This window comes from Polyergus mexicanus, unplaced genomic scaffold, assembly GCF_030449975.1.
Source record: "Polyergus mexicanus isolate NDT 795.1 unplaced genomic scaffold, iyPolMexi1.0 SCAF_26, whole genome shotgun sequence".
NCBI classification, from domain to species: Eukaryota; Metazoa; Arthropoda; class Insecta; order Hymenoptera; family Formicidae; genus Polyergus; species Polyergus mexicanus.
In genome coordinates this window covers 3487942-3510434 of record NW_027223346.1, presented here as the reverse complement: position 1 = coordinate 3510434, position 22493 = coordinate 3487942, and the positions used below count along the sequence as shown (strand labels likewise).

Sequence of the window (22493 nt, the reverse complement as noted above, 5' to 3'; positions counted from 1 at the left end):
AAGCAGTGGTATCAACGCAGAGTACTATTAGCGCTAATATCATTAACTTTAGAAAAAACTTTTTAAATTCATGAAAAAAAAAACAAATAAAAAAAACAGAAATAAAAGTGCATAAAAGACAATGAACGATAATAACATTTTGCTATTTTGTCATTTATTATTTTTTTCTAAATATAATGTATAGAAAAATAATAACGTTACAACGTGTACGTATATTAGTTCGTTCTCACGATAAGTATTCCGTTCTGAAATGTTTTTGCTTATAATGTGTATGTGTATGTATGTCAACATTTATTATTAAAATATTTAATCAATCCTGTACGAGAGTCCCGATAGCTCGAGAAATGGCTCCGTAGACTGTATAATTTAATTAATATTCCTGCTTCAATTAAATCCCCGCCTGCACGTGAGTCTTGAGCCTGATAAGCGATTAATCCTGCACGGCCCCGATAAGACGATGCCACGAGACAAAAGGTTATATAGGTGGTAAGGTAATATTCAACGTCGCGTTGCGAAACGAACCAATTAAGTGGACCCTACAAAATTGATTTTTAATTGAACCGGCAAAACTGACGACGTTAATAATTAATAAGGTATAGCGCGAATAGTTAATCAAAGTCTAACCGCAGACTGCTGGAAATAATTCGTCGTGACCGTCTAACAAAGAGTTATACGCCTAATTAACATGTCTATATCTGAGATATTAATTACAATCTAGCGATATTATTAATATTTCAAGCAGTTTGCATGTTACATCGAAAACGAACCATTGAAATCTCTCATATCTCTCAGATCTGATCTTATAAGAAGCAATAAATATTTGAAGATCATCAAAAATTGATCCTAAAAATTTTCTATAAATTAATAATACTTTGCATTGTTTTTTAAAATTTCAAAACAACTGCGCCAGTGTAACTACTTTGAAATAAAAAAAAAATATAAATATAAATTATAAAAATTATATATATATCTTATTATATATGTTATTGAGTTTTCCATATCAAATATAATTCCATACAAATATTTTTATAAATTATATCTTTTATTGATTGTATCTATTCTATATTGTTAAATTTTTCATTATTACAGCTGTGCGTTTATACTATTGCATCATAAGAAAGATATATGCATAATATATATGTATATACAGGATATTTCTAAAACTATGTCGGAGATTTTAAGGGCATACTCTGGGGGTCAAAATATAAAGAAAGTTCCAAAAAATACTTTCCTTCCGAGTTTATAGCTCCTTAAGGTTGAGGGGAAAAAATCGAAAATTTATTGTAGCTCTCGGAGAATTTTTCACAGATTGTTGAAATTTTGCACAGCGTAATAATTAATAGCGACTATCATTTTTATATGGTTTTGATGATTTTTTCCCCTCAACTTTAGGGGGCTATAATTCGGAGGGAAAGCATTTTTGGACCCATGTTTATAGGAACATTTTTAAAGTCCATTAAAATCTCTGACATAGTTTTAGAAACATCGTGTATACATATATGAAAAATATTTATCATGCAAAAAACACATAAATTACGTCCTCAAATAGCATCCAGTGAGGATAGACAGCGGTTTAAAAAAACGAGGTCTAAAAAGAGTACGAACGAAACGTCCTCGTAATTTTCCTTGGTCCGAGACAGTTCCAGCCGGGCAATGAGTTTCTCGCAGTTCCACCATCATCATCCTATCGTCTCCGAGAAGACCCTAAGCCCCTCTGGCTCGCCTTTCTCGCAGCTAATGTCTTTTCTGTGTCGCGCTAGTCGTCATCCCTCGGCAACGTCGGCGGAACGTCCTGTCGAGGGCATTATCCTATTTCGCGAACCATTCTCTGCCGTCGATGTCGTCGTGCTCGCGCGGGTAACGAGTAACGAGTAAACCACCGTCGCAGTCTCTCCATCGTGGAATTCGAGTCTGAAGATATTATCAGAGCGTATCCACACTTAATGACGAAGCCCGCGCAATCTGACCTTCGTTCACGCACGTACACGGTAGCGCTCGAATTCGGAAACTTCCAGCGTACGATGTTAACTCGGATCCGTTAATTGTTATTATGCGACGCGCATTACGCGACACGCGTAATGATATCCGCCCTTGTAATTATTTCGTCATTCATTTTGCGATCATTGGACTAACAGAAAATTGCCGCATGTTGCTCTTTAAAAATATTGGAATATATATACCAATGCAGGGGAAAGCAGGATAAAACCGGGTACCTTTTTGGATTTGTCTTCCTACAAGAAATCTGAGAGTAAAAAAAAAATTTGCCGACCGTTAGTGGTCTCTAGTGAACCTTAAACTATGAGAAAATAAAGCCAATCGCTGAAAAAAAAATTTTCAGAATATCAAGAATAATAAGATTTTGCGGAGAAGTCAAAGTACCCGGTTTTGTCCTACCGGTAGAATCAAACCGGGTATCTATTTGAAAATATGCAAAACGTCGTGTAATTAGAAAATCTAGATTTATTTTAATCAAAATCAATATAAAGATGTATTCTGTTGATAAAAATCACAAATAAAGATATCCTCTTGTTCGCGCGACATTGATGTAGGACTTCCTTATTTAATTTTTTAACTTTAGGGGTTTCAAAAAGCTTTTTTTTTTTTAACGATTTCTTTTTTCGAACGTTAATTTTTGTTTTCAACTACTTTGTGTAGAGACGCAAAGTCAGGATAACAGTTCTCCCTCTTCTCATTATATGACATGTGTAAGTATCCGGTTTTGCCCCGCCACAAGAAAAGTAACAAATACGATAGTTGTATATATTTCGGCCTATAAAATGCCGATCAAAACTAATATGATATACTCTCTAATATATACAGAATGCAATGTCACAGTTACCGAAACAGATGCTCTATACGGAAAAAGTGCCCGACGATTCGTTTCTTGCCTCGATATCGATCTTTTGGGGGGATTAAAAACTTTGAACTTTTATTAAAAAAGAAATATCATGTGCATAGGGGCTTGATTTGTTTTAAAATAATGACGACGTCAATCTACAATTAATAACACAAGTTAGCCATAGATAGCAACCATTATTACGAAAAAACAGGGGGACCCGGTTTGACTCGTGTACCCGGTTTTATCCAACTTTCCCCTATATATTCTTTTCAGATTACAATAGCAGTTGACCGTAAAAATTAATTTTAAGAAATTTTTCTCTCACTCTCTTATATGTTTGATCCAATTTAATTCATTTCAAGAATTGTTAAAAGACTTAAAAATAACTATAGAAAATTTATGATTAAATAATATTGAGTCTCTCAGTCTATATCTGATCTTATGAAAAGCAAGATAAGGTACATTTAAAGATTACATTCTCTATAAATTAAATAAATTAATAATTTTATATTATTCTTTAATATTTCTCTCTTAGATGATACGAAAAAAAAACGAAAAAAAAATGAAAAAAACGGACCCACTCTAACATTTGTGTCATTATAAATCGCGACACAATTATAAGATTAACAATGACGATGATGATCTCTTACGCGACTTTTGAAGATTAAAGCATTATTGTGTCAGTCGCTCGACGCCTCGTGATTACAGCGACCAGTGGAAGGCGACACTGCGTCACGCGGTAACGTAAGAACCGAGCAATTTGTTGGTATCAGGTGCGCGGGCTATCTTAACTTGTAAGCCCTCGGTTTCGTCCTTTGCCGGCAATTAACTCCATTACCACTCTGTAACATTGTAGGCCGGATTGTCTGCCACGCGAAGTGCGCGCAACTTGTTAAGCTCCGGACTTAGGCCTTTTTGGAGTCCGAAGGGACACGTGGTAAGATCCAACGACGACATCCGCGTTATATTGCGCCAACAAGATTTATTTCAAGACGTCAATATAATGATAACTTTGTCTTTGCATTTTCTCAAATCCGCAGATAATATTAAAATCGATTCTTGAAAATTGTTAACAAAAAATAAATCAACAATAAAAAATTCCATTGTATTTGGCGTGAAAATTTACAGAGTAAAGATATTAATTTTAAAATGATAATCAAAATTAATGTAACCGAAATGAAAAAAAATGGCCGAGATGAATTTAAATAGGAAGAAAAAATTAATTGACCTAAATTTATGTATAGGATTTTGCACATTATATAACAAGAAACAAATGTGCGACATACGAAAACTTTTTGAACAGACACATCGCGCTTGGCAAATAAAAATTGCGAAACGTCCCTATTTCCGCAAACCAATGACCCATCATGTCCGGCATGATACATATCCGTATGGTATTAGTGTAATACCGAGAGGGGCATGGAAACCAGGAATCCCGCATCTCGCAAACGCGCCTACGAGCCCCCATGAGTGCGCACTGCCATATAACTCCGTCAGTTCGATTCATATATTCATAGGGAAATAGCAAGGCGAGAGATGGAGGAGTCAGCTACTTGGGGGCAGCGTGTGGATCCGTATGTGTATGTATGTTTGTGTGTGTGTGTGTGTGTGTGTGTCGCCACCGACCGCGACCTCATGCATACATCACGGGTGGAAAGTGATGGAACGCACCCGCGGCACCTTGGGTCACCTACGCCGGCGAGACCGTCAACCTGACTGATTGCCAACTCCCACGGCAGACTGCGACGACGACGGCGATGACGAAAACGAAGAGGACGACTTCTCCGAACCACCGTCATCCCGTCACATTGTCGCGGTTTCAGTAACGCGGAAGGTGCTCCGTAAATCATGAGACCACCGCTAGATCACGTTGATGATTAATGACAACTGGAACAGCCCTCGGAACTGGCCTCGTACATTTATGTACCTCTTATGAATTGTATAAGAACGTGCAAAGTCGGAGAAAAAAAAATGATAATAATATTCTATAATACGATACCTAATACGGTTTATGAAATATTGAACAATTTATCAAAAAAATCAAGCGCAAGGCTAATTTAAACTCGAATCAGTCATTATTGTTCATCGCATCGTACGTATGCCATCGATTGTACTATATAACCTGTTAAATAAATTTAATAAATCTTTTAAATATATAAAGAATCAAATAAAAAAATATAAAATACTATACCATATACTATATATATATTATTTGTCACGATTATCGTCTTGAAAAAGAAAGCTAAAAGATCAGATACAGAAAAGATCGTGGAAAGATATGCAGCAATGCATTAAATAAAACATATATTTAATTCGTATTATCATTTTCTAATGACAATACTGATTAGTTAATGTGGAGATGTCGCGATTCATAATTTCCTGTGTGTATCGTAACATAACTGCGCCAAAACATCCTCGTAGAACGCGACGCTCCCGTGAGCAAGGAGGCGGAAGGCAGTAACAGAGAAGACGACGGAGTGTTTACGAGCGAAGCGGCATTAGATGGGTGTAGTCAACGCGTAATTGCTACCGATGCGGCAACTCACACTTGCTGCATCTCGCAGCTACCGGCGCTAACACTTGTTCCAACGAACGGCTACGCTAATCAGCGATTCTTGCTTCCAACCTTCTTAACGCGTGCTTAATTATATCTTAAGTATATAATTGGGTAAAATAAATATGTATATATAATCACGCATTTATGTCAAATCTTATCATCTGGACAAGGAAGAAATTTTTACTCAAACATATGTGTGTGTGTAAACCACGAGCTGAGAAATATTTGCGTTCTCCAGCAATCTCAACAGAAGATACGAGCCATTTGGCATGCTCGCAAATATTTGAGAAACGCGATAACAAAATTCTTATTCCACTCCAATGACCATCGATGGTGAGAGAAGCCGTTTTCGGGGCTTCTTCCTCGAAACCCACAAGTGACCATTGCGAAAAGGGTGTTCAAGAATACGCGACGAAGCGAACCGTAGAGGGAGAGAGCGGATGGAAAGGCAGAGGTCGAAGGGATAGATCGAGGTCTAAGCACGTTCTCACCCTTGGCAAAGCTCGCGAGGACCCTCGGAGGGCCTAACGAGCGGCTTTGTCATTTCTATATGCCCCGTCTCGCTCTTATTCACCACGCGCCTTCTCCGTCCGATGCTCTCTCTTAATGATGGTTGCCAATACTGGAGGCACGTAAATAGGCACGGGCCGCTCACGTCACGGTCATGCGGTACAAGCACGGCTACACGCTCGCTTACCGTCGTTACGCCCTCAAGACCTCGTTCGCATTCACACGTGTCGGTTTATCCGCGGACACTTTGAATGCGTATTAGCGCTAATTTCGAGAAAGACTAGAACCCTTGCACATTAACATCAAAGCTTGCGGCGAGAGCTTTGACAATTCGACGAAGCTTCAGTATCTAATACAGATTTAACCACGTCTGCCGGTCAAAATTAAAATTATTATATCGCGTAGAATTATAATTTACTTAATTTTCCTTCTATCGTTCCAATGTTATGTCAAATTAGATACGAAGCAATTTACGTTCTATTAATCTTTCGATTCGTAAAAAAACAATAATATTATTATTTAGAGAATTTTTCTTTGAAGAATCGCCTGAAAATCCGCATTTCATCACGAATATTACACAGTAGGCGCGCGTATAATTGTAAATCAAAATAATTTGACGTGAATGTTCAGGAGAAAGGCATCCTTGTTAAAAAGATGGGGGCCAGACTGAACAGGAAATGCTGATTAGCATCCGGTAGGAGGAAACTTTCCGACTCGATGCCGTGCGCGTCTGTCTCGAGATTCTAATGGATTCTCATTTAAATAGAAATCTCCCGCCGATACAGATAGGTTGGGGTACGACAGAATGGAAGGACCAACGGTCGAGGTATGTTTGCTAGTCAAGCAACGACCATGGAGGGTCCTCGTTTCTCCGTTGACAGGGTCAGCTAAAGATGGATGCCTAGAGAATGGTCGAGCAAACAACTCTTCGCCAAGTTATAAGCCTTCTCTATGAAATTTGTCCTAATTATGTTTTCTCATTCTTCCCTAAAAATACAAATGATACCCTCCACAGATTAAAGAACTTTAATAAAAAATATTTTTAATTTTATAATATAAGAAAAACAAAAGTGTGTAAAATGATAAAATAAAAAAAAAAGATGTCCCAAATATGTCGCATTAATTAAACTTAAAGAAAAAATTTTTCTCCAAATGGGTCAAAACAATTCGTAAATAAAGTAGTATATATGGATGAAAGTTCTATATATACGATAGGTTCCCTACATAATGCTGACCATGGCTTTTTCCTGCCATAGAATTTTCACTCCATTTCACGAGCACGTCACTTCCTGCCGGAGTTCGTATCGTCTCTCGACGAAGAGAGCACGGCGATACCTCGCATACATCTACATTAGTACGTCGGTACAATGGCCTCTATGGTCAGTCGACTGACGATACTTTACATGCAAACAGAAAGCGTTACATTTGCCTAGCTGCCATAGTCAAGGAGACAGTAAATTTTCAAAACTGCCGACGCCAGACCTAGACCTTATCTCTGATTCATCTTTGTCCTCCTTCCGTTCTTTACGTTCATCGCCATTCGGTCAATGTCGAACAAAGAGTAGATATCTACATTATAGTGACTATAAGAACTTTAACGACAACTATAAAAAACCAATTTTTTAAATATTATAATTATTTAATTGTGTAGAAGAATTTATGTATAAATTATTTCTTTCTTTAATAAAAACAATAATATTTAATACTATTTACAATGTTTATAAGACGTGAATTAATATTAACATATGTCATAAAGTTTTATTATACATATATAAATATATAAATTAATATTTATTTATTTTTTATTTATGTGCTCTTTTAGTAAATAGTGTATTATTACTGACAAATATTGAAATGTCATTGAAAAAAAATTAGTGATAATGATCGACTGATTTCTCAATATCTTGCTATTATATTCAGTGAAAAATAGACGGAGGTGCAAACTGTGAGTATTTTCACTGATCTTCAGTAAAATCTTATTATTTGTTTTAATTAGTGACATTTTCAATGATTCAATATAAAAGAATATGTACATATGTACGTGTATAGTGTATACAAATTAAAAATATAACAAAGCTAACTATTCTTTAAAATATTTTAAATTCCGTATCATTAAATCACGTATCTAGAGCTGGGTGACAATATTCTGCGCTCGGAAATCTTCTAAAATCGCTGCTCTCAATCGTTGCACCGGGCGTGCAATTGAGAAAAAGAACAGGACACGGAATCAAATCAAAGTTGGGAAAGCAACTCGAATCCGTAGAGGAATGCGAGGGAAGAAGATAGGACTCTCGCTCGGAGTGAGCGGAGAAAAAGAGCAAATAAGAGCAAAAGACGACGACGAGGAGACGTAGAGGGGACACGAAAGAACGGCTGGCTGGCTGGCTTGCTGTTCTCGCCGATCAAATTTCCAGAATGGCTCGAGCTCCATTAAACAGGTCCTACTTTCGCTCCTGCAGCGGGCAAGCTCGACTAACCCGTCGCAAAACGTTCGACGAATGCCCCTCGTGAATGAGCCTGCAGGGGCAGACAATTCCCCCTCGTTCCTCCTCAGCTTTACGCTAAAAATCGATCGGTAGATCTCCCCGCGAATCTCGCACGATTGAACTCGATCCTTTCCCTTTCGATATATCTGTTCGCCTCAACGACATCGATTACGGAAAATACGGAAATCCCAACACATTTTTAGCGATTGGATGTGAAATTGTCAATCTACAAGATGTGACGCGGCTTTAATTATCCTCACGGTACACATCTCGTTATCTAGAAATTAATCGATCGAATAATGAAATCTTATATTATTCGCGTATGAATTTATTATAATATACGACGAGACGCGACGCTATACGTCTGATGGAACATATTATGTCTTACTACCAGTAATCCGCAATCTCGGATATCAACGACGATACTTTGCCGCTTGTTACCTCGCCTATCCTATGACAAGAAACTCTCTCCGGACTTCCAAACTAAAGGCTTACGTTTACCTTTGCGGCGGGGCTCTGATAACTGCCAAGGAATCCACCTCACCCCCGAAAGTTTGTCTACCGGCGTTATCTTGCGCCGTCGCCATCTTCGCCGTCTCCTCTCTCGATATCGACAACTCGTCTTACTTACTTTGCCTCCATATTTCCCCGGTCCAATATCCGCATTGTCTCGTCTCGTCCCGTCTCTCGTCTAAGTCTCCACGTGTGTCTAAACTCATCTCGTGAAATCCCACCCCATTGAGCTCCCTGTTCTCCCATCCTCTCCCTCTCTATGTTACTCCTCAGTCGCCTCTTACTCGAGTTTGCGCCCGAAAATCATCCTCCCTTGCCTACCGACAGGTCTTTGCCCCAGGATAGGGCTATCAAATGCACGTTGCGTCTTCTGACTGAGCCGAGACATCGCTTACGATCCTCGACCAATAAACCTCGCTTAAACGCACTTTCTGCATGCGCATTTTTCAGAAATGATTATTATAACCGCATTACAATATATTTTATTTTCGGATTGTTTTAGAGATGTATCGCGCTTAAATTAAAAAGACAATTAATAGGAAGAGAGAGAGAGAAAGAAAGAGTTATTGAATAACCGTCATAATTTTATGTATATCTCTCTCTATCAAATACTCTATCTAACTACTTTATATATTTTCACGTTATAAGCGGACACAAAATTAACAAACGCTAATTTTTAAATTAAAACAGACAATAGAAATCATAAATTATAATTAATATAAGAAAGATTAATGTCTTTGCTATATAAAAAAGAAAAAAAATTCGAGAATTCTAAAATACATAGGTATAGCGTATATGCTAATTATTAAATATAATTATAAATATATAATTTATACAGTTAAAATATACATGATTCGCAATAAAATATATAGCACGTACTCTCTCTCTCTCTCTCTCTCTCTCTCTCTCTCTCTCTCTCTCTCTCTCTCCGTAACAGACTCTCCTTGAAAAGGTTTTAAAGCAAGCCACGTACTTTACGATGATCCCGAAAGTAGTGAGGCATCGATGACTCGTGCCGTGTAAAGAGTTTATCGAAGAAGAGGGCCGTTAAGGGTAAAGGGTGGTTTGTGAGTACAGTAGAAGCGAGACGGAGAAGCCTGGCGGGACAATCTCATCTCGATCCCGTCGTACATCGTGCCACCCGAGGCCCTACATCTCCGACCTCGTCCTACGTTTCTCTAAGGGACCCGTACACCCTCCAACGACTCTGCCTTCGCCCTCCCACCCCTCCACCCCTCTCCATACCTACCCACCATCGCGTAGGTACACCGGGTCCTGCGACCCTCGACGTGGCAAATTGAGCACACTCATCCCTCGGTCCGAAGAGGGAAGAGAGAGAGAGAGAGAGAGAGCGTTACGAGCGATATATGTGGACTATTCGACAGACAAACGGCCCTCTCTCTCTCCTTCAAACTTCTGTCGCAGAGCTCTGCTCTTTTCCTCTCTCCTTCTCTGCGATTTGCTATTTGTCGGAACAGCGAGGTAAACGGATAATGACGATCGCAAGGAACATCTCAATTTAGTGAACGAAAAGCATTCGTTGAAATGAAAGGACTGTTAAAAGTTTCGCTCGCTAAAGATATCAAAGTATCCGTCGTTCGGATATATCGATAGATTCGCGAGATCGGAGAATGAATGCCGATTACTTGATAGAAAAGGAGCGCTCTATTTGCAATAAGATACTCGTCTCTTTTCACGTAAATCTCTATATTTTGTGCCAGATAATTTGTCCGGATCAAATAGGAATCAAAATAAATATGAGATTCGAGATTATAAATTTTGTTGTCAAGATAATATTGCGAATATATGTATAGATATCCGAAAAGAATAAAAAATAATTCTGGATAAAAAAATGGAAAAAAATATTCTCGTCGTAAGTTCAATGTTATAATTTTTATAATCAAATTAATACAATAATTCATTGTGTGAGAAGCCAGTAAAAATTTTGTAATAACGTCGTGTACATTGCAACAAGAATGGAATTTAGTTTATCACAAGTTTATAGCGAATTAAGTAGTGAGAACGAGAGAGAGAGAGAGAGAGAGAGAGAGAGAGAGAGAGAGAGAGAGAGCGAGAAAACAAGAGAGGTGCCTAGAAATATCCTCCTCTGGAAGCTTTTCATAAATACTGAACGATACCCAGGGCGAATCCAGACGCGCCGGTAGCACCCCTGAATCAGGCTCATCTCGCGCCAGCGCGCGGCGGTTTGCGCTCGGGTCTAATAAAGGGTTAATTAATACGCTTTAAACCGTCGCTCTCGAGAGGGGTAGTCGGGGTGCGGCGCGACCTACAAAGCGCTCGGCGCCAGATGAGAGAGAAAGAGGCGGACGGCCGTCACTTTCACACCGCCTCGGATCAAATCGAATCGCCAGGCGTTATCGCGTGAATCCCCTTTTGCAAGAGATGGTGCGAGACGCGAGACGAGAAGAGATAGAGTCAAGAAAATAAAAAAAAAAAAAGGATAGTAGGGCGCGCGCCTCGATCTTTCAAGGAATGTAAAGATGAGCTTGGAGATAGTATTATAAAACTCGTTAATTAATCATTATTAAATGATTGATTAAGTGTGAGCTTCTCTTACATCCCACAACTTTAAAGCGATAATTTTAAAAATCATTAAGTTAAAAAAGATTCACTAAAAATATTCATTTAAAATAATCACGATATCTAAGGATAATAATAGACAAATATGAGTGATATAATTGAGAATTACCATGCAATCTCGATGTATGCGCGCTCAAGCGGAAGCGTATAATTATTCAAGGATGCGTAATTATCTCACCGGTGACACGGCGTGCGACGCAGAGCCGGCGTATAAAGTCGGCGATGTCACCGGCAAATCCGTACATCCGACATCCGCGCGCAGACTAGAGGAGGCAACGAGATGTCTCCTCCTCGGTAAACCCAATTTATTTCGTTCCGGGCAAGGGAGGTGAGAGCGAAACGAGAAAGCCCTTCTTCTCGGGGTGGGCGCCAAACGGTGATGCCACCGGCGACTTGTGAACCACTTGTCGCTGTTACGGCCCCATAAATTCACGGTGCCGCCGACAACAGCGACGACCTGAGTCACACTCTCGCTCTCTCCCTCCACCATCTTCCTCCCCTTGTCTAGATTGCTCGTGTTCGGACACCTACTTACTTAGTTGGAACCCCGGACTCTTGTAAGATCACGAAGCTCCTAATCGAAATCAACATGCTCCTCCCCTCACCTGTGTCTTGACATTGAGTATTCTATATAGCTGTCCCAACAAGTCTTATCCAACGTTTATCTTTTCCTAATTTGAATATGTTAGAAGCGCATACAAGATATGCCCTTTCTCTCCTTCTCTCTTCATTTATCTATCTATCTCTATGTCCTATCTTCTCTTATCTTTCATGTGTCTTTATCATTTCTATTGGCCACTTATACTATCATCCTCCTCTTGTTCACATAACTTAATTCAATTATTCGATAATAGATTCAACTTTAACTTTCGCGCGATAAAAGAAAAAAATTAGAAAAAAAAGCTTCAAAAAAATGAAGTAACTAAATTTTATTAATAAATTTTGTTTTCTTATTTTTTTATTAACAATTTTTTTTACAATCTGAGAGAGAGAGAGAGAGAGAGAGAGAGAGAGAGAGAGAGAGAGAGAAGAGAAAAAGATACATACAATTAAATTGAAAAATAAGTAACTAATTGTACGAAAGGAAAGAAAACGCAATTTATTAATAAAATTAATCATTCTCTTTTCTCGAAGCTTCTTTTAATTTTTTCAATTTTATCACGCAAAATCAAAGTTATATTATTGAATAATAATATTGAATTAAATTTTATGTGAACAGAGAAGCGGAATAATAATATAAACAGCCGACAGAAATGATAAAGACACGTGAGAAGTAAGAGAAAACGAGGAAGATAGGGCAAAGAGATAGAGAAAGAGAGAGAAATAGGGAGAAACGGTAGGCTTCCTGCATCCGACGTCTCGTCGAGGAACGTAACATAACGAGATGAAGTCAGTGGTGTATGACGTCACGGTGGTGGGCGTCCTCTTCGTTGCGCTAGCTCGCTTCCTGGCGGCTGTTTCCGTGGAACGGCGGAGGCCGTCAACAAAGGACGGCCAGTCAGCCACCCAACGAGGAAAGGAAGACCCGTCTCGTCGTATCTCTACGTAGCCGTATCATTCAAGTCCTCCTTGAACCGCCAGAACGCACTCTACGAATTTCTATAAGAGTTTCTATGTGTTTCTATGTTTCTATGTTTCTACGCTTTGACGAAAATCTTTCTCGCTTAAAAAATCGTACGAGAACCACAACGAAGAATACATAAATCAATTACATGTTAAGATCCGTGATAAGATGAGCAGACAAAAAAAAAAAAAAAAAAAAAGATGCAAATTATTTATTATAAAGTAATACTTTTTGCGAAAAACTATAGACGTTAAATAGCTGGCTGTTTCGGCAACCTATGACACATTATTGTAACGTTGAATTCGAGTGAATCTTGATAAAAATCACTATAAATTATCTCGCGAGGGGAAAAACAAATTAATTTGATCAATGATATTATATCGACGAGAAACCTAGGATTTCACAAGTGCGATTTCCATTGTCCTGAGAATGTCACGTATGATGATCGCCATGTATCACACTGCGCGGACAAATGAAATTTTTCGGGACCATTACGTTCCCATAAAATTGTTTCAGTCCCCGCGCGCAGCCAATTCTCGGTGTACGATTCCGGCATTTTTCGGAGCATGAGCTTCGGTCGGTCGAGGCGCAGGACGTGGAAAAAGAAGGAGGAAGTACGAAGGCAGGGAAAACGGACGAGCGGACGAGGCGAAGGACGTGCGGGACGTTAAGGGGTGATAGCCATATATACGACGGCCCCCATTGAACGTCGTACTTTGAAAACTTTGGACGTTAAGAGAAAGGGTAGCTGGCTGTGCCGAGGACGTATTGTAAAGACTCCGTGCAGAGCGTCCCCGAGGTGGCGTAGAGAGCTCTGTAGGGCGACGCTGCAGGGATCTCTTAGACATCGCTTCGATTTAAGGAGTGCCAGACTCACGGCAGGGCGGTGGAAACGCTAGGATTTTGGATTCTATCGAAGTAACGACCGGGAGTATGGAGAGAAAGGGAGCAAGAGAGAGAGAGAGAGAGAGCGAGGAAAAAGCAACAAAATGCTTTCATCCCTTCGCGAGATCCTATGACTTGGGAAATTTGCGTGAACAAGATCCGTTGAGAGAGGAAATATCGCGCGAATGGAAATCCGCCACCGATCGCTCTTCACGGAAAATGACCGATGCACGTTCGTGGAACGTCGACAGTAAAACACCACGTCATTCGCGAGCGACATCATTTGCGAAACATTGATCTAACTAAAGAAATAGAGAAATAACTATATGTACAATACATACTTGAGGCCATTATCTTATAGAGTTACAAACGGACCCGAGAGTACTTCTCTTAATTTCTCTTTTATATGCCATTTTATACAAAGAAGTATTATAAATTTTAGAATAATTTAAAGAGATTTTAATCGCACCTTGTAATTTAATGATATAATTATCATATAAATGTCACAACATCTCACGCATCTATTTCCTAAAATATATTAGAAGAATTGCATAAACGGAATTCGAGTGGCGCAGAGGACGAATTCGTCGTGTAATATTTCAACGCCATTATCGAGTCTCCGCGTGTCTTCCTACAAAGAGAAAATCAAAGAAAAGAGGGAAATACCGGGCAGAACGAGTCAATAGCTTCGCCGCTACGAAGCTGGCATCACGAAACAAAGGGCGAACGAGTGAACGGAACCCTTTGAGAAAATCCTCAACCTCCCGTCCTATCTTTTCTTAGCTCGTGGGTGGGATTGTATTGCTGCTCTCTGCCTGCATTCTTTTAAAAAGATTCTTCCGCTCTGGTTAACGTCTCGCGCAGTCTGCAAAAATAGCTGAAGTAGCACGAACAATTCGAGGAATTCGTAGCGTCGTACAGAAAGAACTGCATTCGCGCCGAATAAAGAAATTTGCAACAAGAATATGAAAGACAGCGCCCTTTGTCTCTTCTTATCCTTTATCTACTTCCGATTAGGCAAGTAATCTTGACAGCTTATATAATACAGACTCGAATTCAAAACTCGACGTCGTCATCGGCGACAATAGAGCCATCAAAGATAGCAATTTTCCGGTAATAGTTCCAGTCGAACACTTTGTCCATTTCGTCAAACTGAAGATGGCTTTTAAACTCAGGCTCAGTGCTATTCGCCGTCGCGCTCTGTCAGACAAGGCCTCGCACTAATGAAGGACGAGCGAGAGAACGGATATGGGCAAATCCAACGACGCGGGCAAAGGCCAACAGGTCGCCATTAGAGCATACTGTTTCGAACTACTAATAGCCAATTCATGCGACCGCCCAACCCGAGCTCGGGCTGCCAGTCTGCTTTCCATCCCTATAGTCGCCGTAATTAAGATTGTCGCACCGTATAAATACACATGCAAATCCACCTTTATACATCTTCGGATCTACCGATTGAGATTATCGATTAAATTTTCTGTATAAAAAAATATCTTTGAAATAATATTTCTCAGTTAATATCATTAATTATATTATTTACATTCACTTGGCCTAAATTTTACATTGCTCCTCGAATGAAATGAGATTTTCTTGTATAAAAAATCCAGAGCACCGGAAAGGCAGTAATCGTCTTTAAAATTTGTCGCGTCTTTCTCTGCACCGGGGAGGAGATTCGACAGGAGTTCTACACATCGGGTAGGCATGTAGCTACGTCGGATATACGAGCCAGTCCCCACGGCCTGCACCCTCCTTCGTACAATACTTGGTCTTCGTCTTGCGCACTCTACCCGCGTAATTACGAGGGGAAAATTAAGCACCAACACAGCCGCCGGTCGGTCGGACGGTCCTCTCGCTTCGTTAACGAGAGGGAAGCATGAGGTTAGGACCAAGGAGCGAGGGAGAAGACATCGTGTAAAGGGAAGGAGTCACGTTTCTGGCGCTTGCACGACAAAGACGACAAGGTAGAGAAGCTTGCGCCAGCCAACCGTCAGCCTTCTTAGATCTCGATGGATCGAGCCACAAAGCGACCATTAAAAGATCATATCACGCAGCGTCACGACTTTAGAGATCCGACGACGGAATATCTCGGCAGTCGCTAAAGCCTAAAAAGGAAGAACGTCCCTTTCTGCCGCTATCGTCATTTATTGAACGAAGCGATCCTTGTCTTTGCCTTATTTCTACATTTATCTATTTATTGCAATACATATATATATCGTCGAGTATATAGATTATTCAAAAAATAAATTCCTGTAGGAAAATAAAAATGTGCAATTTCAAGAATCAAACATATGTACGTAATGATCAAGATTTTTATAGCAATTGTGAAATATTAAATTTTGGAAATACATTTACTAGATAATCTTTCTTCAAAAATATTCAAAATTTGAAATAAATACGCAAGAGATATCTTTCTTTTCGATTGACAAAATTTTAAGCGATAATTCAAATTTCTCCAAGAATTGTACGATTCAACTAAATAAAATATATCTTACGCGTTGAAACTTCTGAACCGTGTCCGTTACATTATGACTTATGAAGGCTGCCGATTCTCTACCCTCTTTTCTCACTGCGAGCGTTTTTCTTTTTTTTTTTCGCTCGCATGCAGTATCTCTCTATTTTCTTAATCCGTTGCGCCGCGACGGAGGATTATTTTATGAACTTGCGGTGCCACGGCATCAGCTGCGTCTTCGACGTGACCCCGACCCTCGATAGAATAGTAAAGGAAGGAGGCGAAGAAAAGCAACCAAGAGCCTTGTGCTGTCAGTGAAGGACCACCCTCTAATGCGAGTTAATAATACTCCCCTATTTTTTAAGAGTCACTATTTTATTTATAAGACACAGACCCATATACGCGTAGAAGGATATTTACGGGATAAGCGACTATTATCTCATACTCCCGGTCTATTCGGTAGGCTGGAGGGAAGAAAGCCGTTTCCCCCGAAATATATTTCTAGATGCATACTTTATGTGCTGCGCGCAACACCGTACTCGCGGAATGTTTCGCATATTTCGCGTCAGTATGTCAGATCCGATAAAACTTTGTATGTGAGACTCGACGAAAGAAACGAAGTAATCATTTTATTACGAAATAGTTATTGTTTTTTTTTTTTTTTTTTTTTGTTTTTTTTTTTTTTTTTTTCAAAATCATATATAAATATATATTCAATGATAATATAGAGAATCTCAGCATCTAATGCGAATTAACTTTATAAGCTGAGATTGTCAACCTCATCTTGAGAAAAATCTACATATCAAAAGTACATTACACGAAATATGTGTATATATTTAATATCAAAAAAAATTGTTCCTATATTTAATTGTACATCTTTAATTTTGCTTATTATTGTTAAATGGTATAATAAAATTTTAATAGTAAATTTAGTTTAAAACTTTGATAGATTTGTCACAACAAGATCTTTCGATAGCCAGTAAACTTTTGTGTGTTATCGATTTCGATCTTTTAAAAGAGAAGTCTTTGTTTCAAGTTTACGCGTTTGACCTAGAAATTTTCCTCTCATCTGCGATGTAATCGGCAGGGAGTGACCGTTTACCAAATTCGACGAAAGCGTCGACGAAACTAGAAGGAAACCCCGATGATTCGAGCCGGACAAAAGCGGTCACCGCGGTAATTATCGTCGACACGGGCGAGAGGCGAGAACAAGGAGGAGAATCGTGTCCACGTGAACGCCGTTGACGATGTAACTCAGCTACGAGGAGAGAACGCGGTCCGCCAGGACGCTGACTGGGCTTCACCGAGTTTCCAGCTAACCAAGCAACCATCGAGAACCAAAGTTTCCGTCGGTCGGTCTAGACTTCGAAGCTCGTGGAAACTTTCCGTCTGGATCTACCCTCGATGGCCAGAGAATCGGGCTTCTTTGTCCGCCCACCTGGCTCTCGGACCACCGCACCGGTCGAGCGAACACAGTCGTCGCAATAAACGTCCATTAGCACCAGGAAGACTTGCTAGTTCAACGTGAATTACAATGACCGCACGATAAATTAATTTTACTTCCCTTTCTATACTACATGTCGTAGGATTTTCTTTTCAGATCCGGGATATAAATCTATACTTATTTTAATTAGAAAATTAAGATCGAGAAAGAGAGAGACACGAGGAAATCAATTTCAATAACACATACATACCACAATTTGTATCGTGTTTTCCGTCGCAAGCGACTTAACCAACTATAGTATTTTCCGGGAGAACGGCGCGGATTCTCTTACGCTATCTTATGGAGCGTATGTAAATTAGAGTCTCGTCGAAAGTGCGCTTTCCTTCGAAATCTGCCTGTTGTCTCGGTTTGACTCCTCTCTTTCTCCTCCTCCCCTCCTTTTCCTCCTCTCGTTCGTTTCTCCTATCCTTTTCCTCACGAGAGCTCCTAATATTACCAACACCGCCACTGATGGGTTTGTATTCTAATTTCGCGCTTTGGTTTTCACCCGGCTTTCCACCAAAGCGAGGTGAGAGTGGAGAGAGGGAACATTTTCTTCGCTGCAACCACCCACGAGGATGAAATCGCTTTCCAACTAATCCCAACGGAAACCCCCGTCCCACTCCTCGTAGCAACCCTACGCCATCCGCCTTTCTTATCCTGAAAGCGAGCTTCTTCTTCTTCTTCTTCTTCTCTTCCTCCTCCGTCAGCTGGGTAACCAAGAGATTCCGGATTTTAATACACGTAAAATTAAAATTAGACCCATATTTGCATTTGGTAATGGGAAAAAGAACACCACCGTGGGATAAATTCTCGCACACGCCGCGAGACATACCGAGAAGGTTTCTTGCGGCTTATGGCATATATTAAACTCAAAGCCCGCAACGTTACGTAGTTTGGTAAGCTTGTCCTGACGATTAAGGCGAATTACACGCGCGATACGATTATCTTTAAAAATATAAACCCCCATGAATCCTGTTCAGAATAAATAATATTAAACTATTGTTGAGAGAGAGTATTTATACGTGGCAAACAAAATATTGAATTGTTATGAAAAAATAACTTGGAATTTACGTAAAATATATTATAAACTATAATATCTTATAAAAATATATTAAATATTATATATATATATATATATTGATAATTAGATTAAAATTTTGTAGAAAGTTTTCTTGAAAACTTTAAAGGCGTTGAAAATGGCAAAAAGATTTCTATCGTAGAAGCCATCAAAGATAGATCTAGAAGCAAAGATCTGTGAAATGGTCTGTATTTGCCAAGAGACTCGCTCGCAAAGGCATCCCTCTGCTCTATAGTGTCAAGAATATCAGCCATTTTACAATGCAATTAATTCCAAAAATATTTCCTCTTCACTTTTCCTTAGCCACATTTATTTGTTAAATTTAAAAAAAAAGAAAACTTCAAACGCATTCAATATTTATCTTTATACATGCCTGTGACTAATCCAAAATTTTGGAAATGAAGTTCTGCCCATCGACATAAACGCATACGCATGCTCCAATAAATCATCGCTATTAGTTGTTGAACTTTTCCCGAAAGCCTCGAAGCGCAAGCTTAGTATTGAATGTGGAGATTTCTTATCACCGACAAAAGTACACAAGATGCTAGATAGCAAAACATGGAACGGACTGGGCCAAAGAGCGGGCTCTATAGAGGTTTGCTGAAGTCCTAACCGCGGCCTAACGACGAGCTATCAGTGGTATATCGGGAAAGGAGAAACTTAGATCTTATCGGTGCGTTACCACCTAAGCTGTTTGCGTCTTGTAAACTCGAAGATTACCAAAGTGGTTTCCCCTACTCACCCTCTCCCGATACGAGATAACGTGGCCGACGAGGAAACCATGGACGAGGGTCTAGAAGTGGGTATAGACGCCGAGGATCCGGATGGCATTCAATGTGTGAATTGCGGCGTCTGGGGTCGTCTGTCCTATTCCGATTTTGGATCTGGTCAGACACGCGCAAGACCTAGCATAAGGATAGACTCGGCTTGCCTGACCATCCAATCATTAACCCGAATTACGCTCTGACCGCTCTGACTCGAGCAATATAAATGATTAAGTTAGCCTTAGTGCGCGCGGAATCGTGATACAATTATCAATGTTAAATTTACAAATTTAAATTTACAAGTTTTTTTGAGAATTAACATTTTCCAATTAATTGCATTCAACATAAACATTATATAAAAATTTAACATTAATATTTAACAATAAATATAATATTTGCAGCTTTCTATTTTTCTCCTCTCGCATAGCATTATAGATGTTCTAAAATGAATTTATGACTGATGAGTTTCAAGTCACATGTTCGTATACACAAATACATATAAGCTATATTTTTGAATTTCCAATAAAATCTAATAAATTGTTATAAGAGATTATTCTCATCACACGATAATATGATATGCTTGGTGCGTTCGATACTTCCAAATGTCGTATCTCCACTAACTTTGGAATGCATAGATTTCAACTATATCCTCATTGAAGCAACGAAGTTGCCTCCGAAGTCGATTCCAAGTCCCGGAAGCTCGTCTTCCAACCGATATATCTATAGAAGAGTAGACGCGAAACGCGCGAGCATGCAGTCCACGGAATCGCGGATTCGCCGACGAAGTAATAACTTGGAAGACGGCTGCGCGAGTCCGTCGCAGGTCGCGTTTAGAGGAACACGTACGAAAGTGGATAAGCAACCGCTGGGAGAAGTTCATTCATGCGCTGACGCGTCCGGAATAGGTTATAGGTAACGCGAACACCACGTACATTCTACTGTCTAACTCCCTTTTCCCCTCCCTCTTTCTCGCCCTATCTCGCAGCCACCCTCATACGAGAATGCAATAACGACTGGAAGTTTCCATGGGAGATCCTCAGACGTCGTCTTAGAGGTTCTGGCCGTAGTTAGCCCGCATTAGTAATCTCCCCGAGGTATTCTTGAATTCTATGTCGCCAAAGCGAACAATCCTCTCCCTTCCTCTTCTACCCGACCAACCATTGCGGATTCAAATACGAATTTCGAGATGTTATCGCGGCGTTTCGCATTTTATTCATCAATCGTGTTATTCCTTCTTTTGTACATTAATAAAAAAAAAAAAAAAAAAATTTTTTTTAGGAAATAAAAACAAATATTATTTATGTCTAAAATTTTTCAATCATTGATTCCTACATATACTTCAGTTCAAATACAACTACTGACGTTCAAAGAGAGTATCGTCGTTATTGTCGACTTAATATCATTAATATAAACGTTTCACGCGCAAACCATTGCCATTCCTTTTACATCAATTAAATCACAGATTAACGTCGCTGTAATTTAAGACATTGATATAACTTAGCGCGACGCACAAAAATTCTCCCTGCGTAAATTATCCCGAGACAAAGTTACTCGCGAAAATAAATACATAGAGCTCGGACGGAAGTGCGCGCGGCGCAGCGGTCGTTAAAAACGCGGACCATTCATTAGAGCTCTCTTAATTATCCGCGAAAATAGATCGCGCGGCGAAACGACGCACACGAGCACGAAAGTACCAAACTTTCGAATCGAAATCGCGCCCGACCGCGCGTAATTCCCTCGTCAGTCCCGAGTAACGTTTTTCTCCAATCTGCATTCCACCCTCTTACCTCGTTTCGCGGCCGCTATCATCGTAACAACTGTTACGATTCGCAAGTCTGCCGTGCCACCCCGCCCCCCCCCCCGCCCTCCTCCCCTTCCTTCGCCCCCGCGCGCTTTTATTCCCCCTTCCGGTCACGAATCGTTTATTCGCACACTCGTTAGTAGACTCCGGCTAATTAATACGCATCCGCGAGTCGTTCTTGCCAGCCTGTCGCGAGGGAAGATCCCGAAATCGAATCGGTATCAACGATTGACGGGGACACACCTGGTCCATCGCGGGACGAATACGAAATCGACGAAATCGGTCTGCCGAGGGTCGAAAGGGTCGTTTTCTATCGCTTACGCCGGACTAAATTAACCATGAATGGCCAATTAACTTGGAGACTGTGCCAGCTAAACCGCCATGACTGTCTTTGGTCTCCGACCAAATTGATCGTCGCCGTATACCGGACGTTTAATCGTTACCGATTGCATAAGAAATGATAATCGCGCTCGCATTTTGAAAAATACGTTCACGCGAACGCAAGCTGCTGGTCGCGGTCGATTCCTGGCAAAAGCGGCCATCCTACAAAGTTCGAGATTCAATTCCGTATAGTCTATAATAAAGTGTTGTCTGATTTTTTGTATATTATATAAAAAATAATCTAAGAGATAAGAGATTTCTTTTGTCCATTTACAAATCGACATATAAATTATTCTACTTCTAAAATATAAAATATAATGGAAAAAGAAATTAGACGATAGAGAAGTAAGATAGATCTTTAAAAAATTCTAATCCTTTACAGAAATAGATTATTATTTTTCTCGTATCTCGTACGTAACAGCAACACGGTTTCGTAAAATTAATGCCTTAATACATGTGTAACATGTTATGTCGCGCCAGCATCAACATTAAGCAAACTTGAAAGCTGATGATCTTAAAATGATAAATATATATATATATATATATATATATATATATATATATAGTATCTTCTTTGCT

General features: G+C 39.7%; 1 protein-coding gene across 16 annotated transcripts in view; it reads right to left on the bottom strand.

The window, feature by feature from the left end:
* LOC138943410 (uncharacterized) overlaps positions 1–22493 on the bottom strand; it is a 333199-nt gene that overhangs the window by 139661 nt on the left and 171045 nt on the right. For 5 of the 16 annotated variants that reach the window (XM_070314242.1, XM_070314245.1, XM_070314246.1 and 2 more), the window contains exon 1: positions 11685–12011. The exons of 10 other annotated variants lie outside the window; for them this stretch is intronic. In XM_070314242.1, coding sequence (XP_070170343.1) covers positions 11685–11996 — 312 coding nt within the window. In that variant the 5' untranslated portion in view covers positions 11997–12011. Of the gene's footprint in view, positions 1–1605; positions 1929–11684; positions 12012–22493 lie in introns of those variants that run through there. One more of the 16 variants, XM_070314251.1, reaches the window with a different exon arrangement.